General features: G+C 40.9%; 1 protein-coding gene across 1 annotated transcript in view; it reads left to right on the top strand.

Annotated features, from left to right (window-relative positions):
- Positions 1 to 9,256, top strand: part of MED24 (mediator complex subunit 24) — a 105,286-nt gene that overhangs the window by 57,477 nt on the left and 38,553 nt on the right. The window contains exons 14-20 of the mRNA XM_044298419.1: positions 293 to 435; positions 519 to 556; positions 679 to 761; positions 1,858 to 2,039; positions 2,396 to 2,495; positions 3,850 to 4,025; positions 4,153 to 4,417. Coding sequence (XP_044154354.1) covers positions 293 to 435; positions 519 to 556; positions 679 to 761; positions 1,858 to 2,039; positions 2,396 to 2,495; positions 3,850 to 4,025; positions 4,153 to 4,417 — 987 coding nt within the window. The remainder of the gene's footprint in view (positions 1 to 292; positions 436 to 518; positions 557 to 678; positions 762 to 1,857; positions 2,040 to 2,395; positions 2,496 to 3,849; positions 4,026 to 4,152; positions 4,418 to 9,256) is intronic.

Genomic DNA, 9,256 nt, shown 5'->3' with positions numbered 1-9,256 from the left:
GTTAATCCCCCCCCCCCCCCCCCCCAATGTGTATAAAATTGTGCCTTATTAGGATATATCTGATGCAGGAGGAGGGTTCTGCAAATTCACTGCACGTTCAAGTATAGAACTTATCTAAATGAGTCTCAATCATTCACGCGTAATGATGTGGCAGTGTTCTCAGCTTAATGAGAACCATAATGCAGTAATAACTCTTCATCTAGATTATCAAAACATCTCTCCAGAAACAATCTGTGTCCTGGTGTTTCCTTACAGAGAACCCACTCATCTAGATGTGCTTTCTGTATTACAGACAATGGATGCAGATCACTCAAAGTCTCCAGAAGGTCTTCTGGGAGTCTTGGGACATATGTTGACTGGAAAAAGTCTGGATCTCCTACTGGCGGCTGCAGCTGCCACAGGGAAATTGAAATCTTTTGCTCGTAAATTTATCCAGTAAGTAATAATATGTGGGGGGGAGATACAATGCAGCTGTAATGTCTTCCTCCATTTCTCAATACATTTTACTGTTCCTCCAGGCTGAATGAATTTACCCGGCATATCAGTGCTGAAAGCTGTAAGTCTCCCAGGTTAATGATTGATTTCACTCTATGCAGTCAATATTTCTAGCTTAGATTGCATTAAAAGGTGACGCATGCATATATATATCTTTTTGTGTATTTTTTTTTTTTTTTACAGCAAAAGCCGCCTCTACCCGCGCTCTTCTATTTGATATCTCCTTTCTAATGCTCTGTCATGTGGCACAGACATATGGCTCTGAGGTACTCCATTTACAATCTACTTTCTACCAATCTGATGTCACTAGGGTGGTTTCACACACACAAGCCCACATTTATTCATGTCAGTGCACCTAGATTCTGGCATAAATTGCTCCAAAATGCAAAGCAAGTTGGCACGTCTAGGTTTAGAGAAATTATCGGCGCCTAATCCAACCAGGGTGTGCGGCTTTGCTGGAAAGAGGCGTGATCTAATATGCACCACAATTCTGGCTTAAAATTCGGTTTTAAACTAAGCCCACCAATAGTTGATATAAAGTTGTATCATCCAGCCTCAGCCACTGGGATAAATCTGGGGTATGTCTATGCTGTCTAAGTTTACTCCATCTATAGATTTATTAAATCTACCCCAGATTTTTATTTTATTTTTCAGAAAGATATTGTAGTTTTTGTGGCAGCTTGTCATGCAGTTTTGCGTGATTAAGAGCCAAAAGCGGTTTCAAACGGAATGGGAGCTCTAAAGAAAGGACTGACTGACTTAGCCTTTCTGCCGGATTCTCTTCTGGTTCTTTCTCCAAAAACTGCTTCAGAAACGTTAATAAAAAAAAATGCAATTGGTGAAACTACCCTTATAGAGTTAGAATTCTATCTGTTCATTGTTATAGATTTGCTATGTGATGTTATTAAAATGACATGTTATTTCATGTCCACCAGGGGGCATCATTGGTCAATAGTTATTTTGTGTTCTCTATGCGTACAGTGAATGTGCAGATACATTGCATCTTATTCACTGTATGACCGTTCATAACCTAGCCATAACCTTATGAATATTTCAAAGTTGCACTTTTATTCAATTTTCTGTCTTTGTTAGGGCTCATTGAGAATGCAGGACTGGGGTCGCAGTATTTGTTTATATTGAGGTTTGGGGGGAGATTAGAGAAAATGTGGAGACAGGCAGAGGGTGATGTAAAATAAGCATTGCCTACCGTTTGAATCCCTCGAGTGCTGCCTCTCCTCTGGTCTTTTCTTTGCAGTGCTGTAGCACTGATGTCACATCCACTGTACACGGCCACTGACAATCACTGAATTTACAGACAAAGCAAAGTTTTATCTTACCTTATGTACAATCTTTACATTACAGATGATCCTATCAGACGGGAGTGCTGGTGGAGAGACACCATTCTTTGAAAGCTGGATGCAGACCTGTATGCCAGGAGAGGGCAAAGTGCTAAACCCAGAGCACCCCTGCTTCCGCCATCCTGATATCCCCAAAGTGGAAGCCTTGGTAGCTCTGCTCAATACATCCACAGAGATGAAATTGGTGTAGGTATTTTTATGAAGTGCTGTCAGTAAAATCTGCTAAATTTGATCTAGTCCTGTCAAGTATGACACTCATCAACATATACCTTTCTTCTTTGGAAACAAACGAAACTGCAGCGGGTGGCCACACACAGAATAACTATTGATTTCATGGCAGAAATCTGAGAATCTGACTCAGATTTCCATTGCAAATTCTGTATCAGATTTTTTTAGTTCTCTTCTTCATTTAAAGGGGTATTCCAGGATTTTAATATTGATGGTCTATCCTGAGAATAAGCCATGAATATTAAAATCCTGGGCAATTAGAACAGAGCCTGCATGACCTACTTGGAATTTACTTTTTTTTTTTGTTGTTGCAGTCAGACAAAGTGGCATGAAGTTTGTCTTAGTATTCCTGCAGCAATTCTTGAGGTTCATAATGCCTGGGAGAACGGAGTCCTGTCATTTGAAGCCATCCAGGTATAAATTGCTCCGTGCGTTTTACTTGCCATAACTCTTTGACATCAAGGTTACTCACTCTTTGTTTTCATTAGAATACATAGACATTTCATATTTTTTCTTTTATACGTTGGGGATATTGTCATTCTACCGTAATTGTACCTATGCAGGATTTCTAATACTAACATCCCTGGCAAAACTAACATTTTGTTGCACGTAATCCAGGACCTGAGGGAGTGGAGCATGACTCAAAGTGATACAGAACCCGGCACTGGGCATAGCAAATGTATATATTTTGCCAGAAAAGTACATTTTAAGTATTGTGACTTTCACAAAATCCTTAAAGGGGTATTCCTATAGACATTAGTGGCATATCACTAGGATATGCAAAGACAAAAAACAAAAGTTAGTCAGCATATCTTCATGTGCAGGTGCATATTGCCATTGCTGAAAATGGAAAAAATCCCTAGAATATGCCACCCCTGGGACCCACTCCTATCTCCAGAAGGGGTCTCAGAATATGAAGGAGAGGGCATTGCACAAGGGCAGTCAACCTCCATTCACATCTGTGGGAGTTTCAAAAATAGCTGAGCACCAGCTCTGCTATTGCTGGCAGTCACACAGTGGTGAAGGTAGAGGAGGCCTTGCATGCACGGTGTGGTCTCCATTGTCTTCTATGGGTCCAACGAAAATAGCTAAGCGCGCTCATGCTCCTATTTTCAAAACTCCCTATAGAAGTGAATGGGGAGCATATAGGTTCATTTTGAGGGGCTCGTTCTAGAGATACTAGCGGTTCCCAGAGATCCTGGCCACGTGCCACCAATGTACGAGATGGGTATAACTCTTTAACACAAAGAGCTCAATCTCTTACCAAACGTAAATTAATACCTTCAGATGAAAACTTATTAAGACGCTTTTTCTACCACCCCAAGAAAAATAAACATTATAACCCTCTTCATCTATTCTGTAGATATCAAGACTTTACCTTCCACCTTCTGATGTCCAGATATATCCGCAAAATAAGCCAACAATATCTGATCAGTAGTGGGGTCCAGCACCCCATCGATAAGCGGTTAGGGACTAGCTCCGGCAATGGAAATATGCTGTGGAACTACTCCACTCCATTCACTGTGTGGTGGACAGCTAGTAACTGCAGTACTGCTCCCATTTATTTCAGCGGCCACAGTGCTGCAGTAATCAGCCCTATCCACTAAACGATGGACTGAGCTGTATAGTTCCTGCACTGGAGCTACTCCCGAACAGCTGATCGACAAAGGTGCTGGGAATCAGAACCCCAGCATATCAGATAGTGATGGCCTATTCAAAGAATAGGCGATCAATTTAAAATGAATTATTTTTATATTTTGTATTACAGAAAATCACAGACAACATTAAAGGAAAGGTTTGTAGCTTGGCCGTGTGTGCTGTTGCCTGGTTGGTGGCCCATGTTCGTATGTTGGGCCTGGATGAGAGGGATAAATCTCTGCAGATGATCCGGCAGCTGGGGACACCCATGTATGGTGACAACATTCTGCAGTTTTATAATGAGCGGTGAGCTTTTACATCCTTTTATAAAAAATCACCTTAATAAACTGGTATTGTATATTGGTATTCCACTACTTCTTTTGTTCCTCTTTTTTGTCCTCCAAGTTGACAACTTACTGCTTCTATTTCATAGAGTGATCATCATGAGCTCCATCCTGGAGAACATGTGTTCTGAAGTTCTGCAACAGACAGCCACTCAGATCAAATTCGCTGTGACTGGAAGTGAGCCTGTGCCTTATGTTCACCGCCTGCCCTCCAAGAAGCCAATTAAAGAGGTCTTACATGGAGCCTTCAGTTCCACATTAGAGAAGGGCTGGGTGGACATCAGGTCTCTTCACATCTTTGACACCTTACTGCACATGGGGGGTGTCTACTGGTTCTGCAACAACTTGGTAAAGGTAATAAAAACTTACCGTAATATGTGATGTTGGTTGCAGACATTTCTGGGAACTGCTTCTGTACATAGGACTAGCATCATCGCAGTTAATTTTCTTTAAAATATTATTGGTGAAACTTAATGGCTATGGACAGCTTCAGAGCCTTTTTTTGCTTCTGCAGATTCTGTTTTTTATAGTACGTACCTAGCTGGAATGAAGCTGCCTATGATACATCTCCAGCGAGCGCCATTTAAAATTGCATCATTGCTGAAATTGGATTTCTAAATATCCCATATTGTGTTACTTAACGGAACAATCTGAGCAGAATGGATACTTTGCGTTATGCCTAGTGCAGGAGTTGAGAGGGTGGAGCATGACGCAGGGGTTCTCTTTGGTGTCCTTTGAATCCATATGTCATGCACCACCCCTCAGATGCTACATTAGCCTGAACACAATCTATTAGTTTTTTCTGAAGTGTTTCATTTTATCTATAGATCACTTGTAATGAACCCTATTTCATATAAAAAAATAATAATAATGTGCTAGCAACACTTGTTGATACACATTTAAAGCAACTAGGGACTGGCAGAAATGTGGCATGTCTGTTTTCTTTAGAATATATTTTAAGTTTAGAAACTTTTTTGAGACGTAAATTGCTTACATCACATTAACACGAGTCAGGATATAAAAAGGTATATGTCACATGTTACACAAACCAATGAGACTCAATATGTATAAAAATATCTGACTTTATTAATAAATATAAATACATTTTGCACAAATAATGAAAAAGGAGAGTAGCATGAAGGAAAGGATACAGAGAGGGGCAATGTTCTGTAAAACAATAATATTCTCCTTTTAATATATCGGCGATATTATAGAATATGTCAATCAAATAAAAAAATCTGAAAATCATCGATATAGGTAACTGGGTTATCCCCAGTATGGGTCAGGGAGAAGCCTTTGGGGTGAAACGCACGTCGAGGTGGTAGTGCTTGGGGCTGTGTTCCTGTTAATTAGGATGCTTACATGATTCCTTTGTTGCGAATAGGCATATTTGATTCATACTCATCTTAATACTATGAGCCTTCTATTGGCCATATTGTTGAATATTATCGCAAAAATCAATCCAAAATTTCAATGTATACACCTCACTGGAACGCTCAATATGTAAATTACACATCCAAGAATAATGAGTTCCTTTTAATAATCAATCAAATTTTATTGAACATAATTAAAATACACTAATAACTACGTAATAAAAGTTGGGAATTAAATAATATGCCACTTATCAATGCGTCATGATTCAAAATACATAGTTTATGCTATAATTGACTTCGTCAGGAGGAGGGTTGTTGAATATTAGACCCTTGTTGTGTTTTGCTTGACAAAGACTACTGCGAAGTCGAAATGTTGCTGCTTTTATTGGCCTTTTTAAACATTTTCTCATATACTAACTACTAATAAAGAATTTTTGGAAGAATATGCTGCCGTCATCTACTATTCGAACTTCTATCCTGACAATAGGTCATCAGTATCATGAAACTGGAATATACCTTTAATGTGTATACTGCCCTTTTTAACACAACTTCTTCTTTTTTTTCCTGCAAAGGAAATATTTCAATAAAAGATAGGTAAAGGCCCCTTTACACAGACTATCAGGAATGAGCATCCATATGACCGTTTGTTCACAGTAATCAACCCATTACTATAGCCCAATGATTTGATGAGGGGACCAAAATCATCATCATTTCTGGGGATCAGATTGTCGTAATCGGGGATTTGCTGCCCAGAAAGAATGAATCTGTATGAGGACGAACGATCACAGTAGCGATCACTTGTCCCCATACAGTGGAGGGGATGTAAAGGCAGCTCTCACCTGCTCAGAAGAGCAGGCGGTTATCAGGGACAGACTGTGTGTTCCTGATAATTGCCTGCTGTGTCGGTGCATGTAAAGGGGTCTTTACACAGAGTTGCAAACAATCGTAGTAAAGCCAGCAAAGATCAGAACAAAAACTGCAAATTAAATTTACAGATTTAAAGATCAAGATACCCATCAGCTCTCTTAACAAGTCTGTTTCAGTAATTACTGTACTGGATTATGTCGTCTTAGAATTCTGCATTGTTCTATCCCTGCAAGTTATTCCTCCGGAGAATGTATGAATAAATTGTCAACTGGGCATATCTCTACACACTGTGACACTAGCAGTCAGTGCTGATCATGATGGGCTACTTTCACATGGCGTTTCTGGGTCCGCTTGTGAGATCCGTTTCAGGGCTCTCACAAGTGGCCCAAAACGGATCAGTTCAGCCCCAATGCATCAATTTGGCTGCTCCATTGCGTTTTTTAGGCGCTTGCAGCGTTTTGGTGTCCGCCTGACGATGCAGAGCCAAACGGATCCGTCCTGACAATGTAAGTCAATGGGGACGGATCCGTTTTTCACTGACACAATATGGTGCAATTAAAAACTGATCCGTCCCCCATTGACTTTCAATGTAAGTCAAGACGGATCTGTTTTGACTTGGCCTTTTTTTTTTTTTTTTATGAATAATGCAAACGCATCCATTATGAATGGATACAAGCATTTGCATTATCGATGCGGATCCGTCTGTGCAGATACAAGACGGATCGGCACCGAACGCAGGTGTTAAAGTAGCCTTAGATGGTTTAGGGAAACAACCTATTGAAAAGTAGAATGGAGACACCAAGTTGTCAATTTATTCATATATTTCCAGGAAGAATACAAGTGGAATGGTACAACACGCAGTTCTATAGAAAGAGTCTTCAGAATTATTTTATGTCAATGTTTTGCTAAGACATATTTCAGGAGAGCTGAGTGCTCTTTAACCCCTTAAGGACATAGGACGTACTGGTACGCCCTATTTCCCGAGTCCTTAAGGACCAAGGACGTACCGGTACGTCCTGACTTTAAAATCGGCATTCCGGCGCCGCAGGGGTTAATTTGAACAGGATGCCGGCTGAAATCATTCCCCCCCCCCCCCCGTGTCGGCGATCGCAGCAAACCGCAGGTCAATTCAGACCTGCGGTTTGCTGCGCTTTTTGCAGTTTCTGATCCCCGCGGTCCCTGACCGCGGGGATCAGAAACTTTAGAGTGCCTAAAATCAATATAGTACACCCCCCCCTGCACCCCTGCATGATTTGATGGCGGCGGGTGGTGCAGGGGGGGTGTCGCAGGCGGTGGGGGCGTTGCGGGAGGCGTGTGGTGCGGCAGGCGGGATCGCGATCCCCCGCCCGCCTCCTATAGCGTAATCGTTGGTGTACAGTGGGTATACCAGGGTGCCAGCACATTGCTGGCACCCTGGTATAAACGTCTGACATCGTTGATGCGATGTCAGCCGTTTAACCCTTTCCATACAGCGGTCCGTACGGACCGCTGTATGGAAAAGGTTAACAGTAAGAGGGAGCTCCCTCCCTCTCCGATCGGGGGGCTGCTGTGCCTTTGCAGCCCCCCGATGGAGAGGGAGAGAGCCCCCCGAAGCCCCGTCCTCACCCTTCCCCGTCTGCGAAGTTCTGACCATAACTGAGCAGACGGGGAAGGTTCCCATGGCAACAGGACGCCTGCTCAGGCGTCCTGCTGTCCATGGTGCTGAACAGATCTGTGCTGAAAGCATAGATCTGTTCAGTGTAAGTAAAATACAGTACAGAAACCTATATAGGTTCTGTACTGTATTTTACAGACATCAGACCCACTGGATCTTCAAGAACCAAGTGGGTCTGGGTCAAAAAATAAAAAGAATAAGTGAAAAAAGTTAAGATAAAAAAAAAAAACATTTATCACTGAATAAAAATTAAAAAAATAAAATAAACTACACATATTAGGTATCGCCGCGTCCGTAACGACCTGATCTATAAAACGGCCATGTTACTTTCCCCGCACAGTGAACGCCATAAAAATAAAAAAATAAAAACTATGAGAAAATTGAAATTTTGCCCACCTTACTTCCCAAAAAAGGTAATAAAAGTGATCAAAAAAGTCGCATGTACGCCAAAATAGTACCAATCAAACCGTCATCTCATCCCGCAAAAAATGAGACCCTACTCAAGATAATCGCCCAAAAACTGAAAAAACTATGGCTCTTAGACTATGGAAACACTAAAACATCTTTTTTTTTTTTGTTTCAAAAATAAAATCATTGTGTAAAACCTACATAAATAAAAATAAAGTATACATATTAGGTATCGCCGCGTCCGTATCGACCGGCTCTATATAAATATCACATGACCTAACCCCTCAGGTGACCACCGTAAAAAAAAAAAAAAATAAAACGGTGTAAAAAAAGCTATTTTTTGCCATCTTACGTCACAAAAAGTGTAATAGCAAGCGATCAAAAAGTCATATGCACCCCAAAATAGTGCCAATCAAACTGTCATCTCATCCCGCAAAAAATTAGACCCTACTCAAGATAATCGCCCAAAAACTTAAAAAACTATGGCTCTCAGACTATGGAGACACTAAACAATTTTTTGGTTTTAAAAATGAAGTTATTGTATAAAACTTACATAAATAAAAAAAAATTGTATACATATTAGGTATCGCTGCGTCCGTGACAACCTGCTCTATAAAATTACCACGTGATCTAACCTGTCAGATGAATGTTGTAAATAACAAAAAAAAAACGTGCCAAAAAAGCTATTTCTTGTTACCTTGCCGCACAAAAAGTGTAATATAGAGCAACCAAAAATCATATCTACCCTGAACTAGTACCAACAATACTGCCATCCTATCCCGTACTTTCTAAAATGGGGTCACTTTTTTTTGGAGTTTCTACTCTAGGGGTGCATCGGGGGGGCTTCAAATGGGACATGGTGTCAAAAAACCAGTCCAGCAAAATCTGCCT

The sequence above is a fragment of the Bufo gargarizans genome, chromosome 6 (genome assembly GCF_014858855.1).
Source record: "Bufo gargarizans isolate SCDJY-AF-19 chromosome 6, ASM1485885v1, whole genome shotgun sequence".
NCBI classification, from domain to species: domain Eukaryota; kingdom Metazoa; phylum Chordata; class Amphibia; order Anura; family Bufonidae; genus Bufo; species Bufo gargarizans.
The sequence above is the reverse complement of the archived record's forward strand: the minus strand, read 5'-3'. Positions and strand labels throughout refer to the sequence as shown.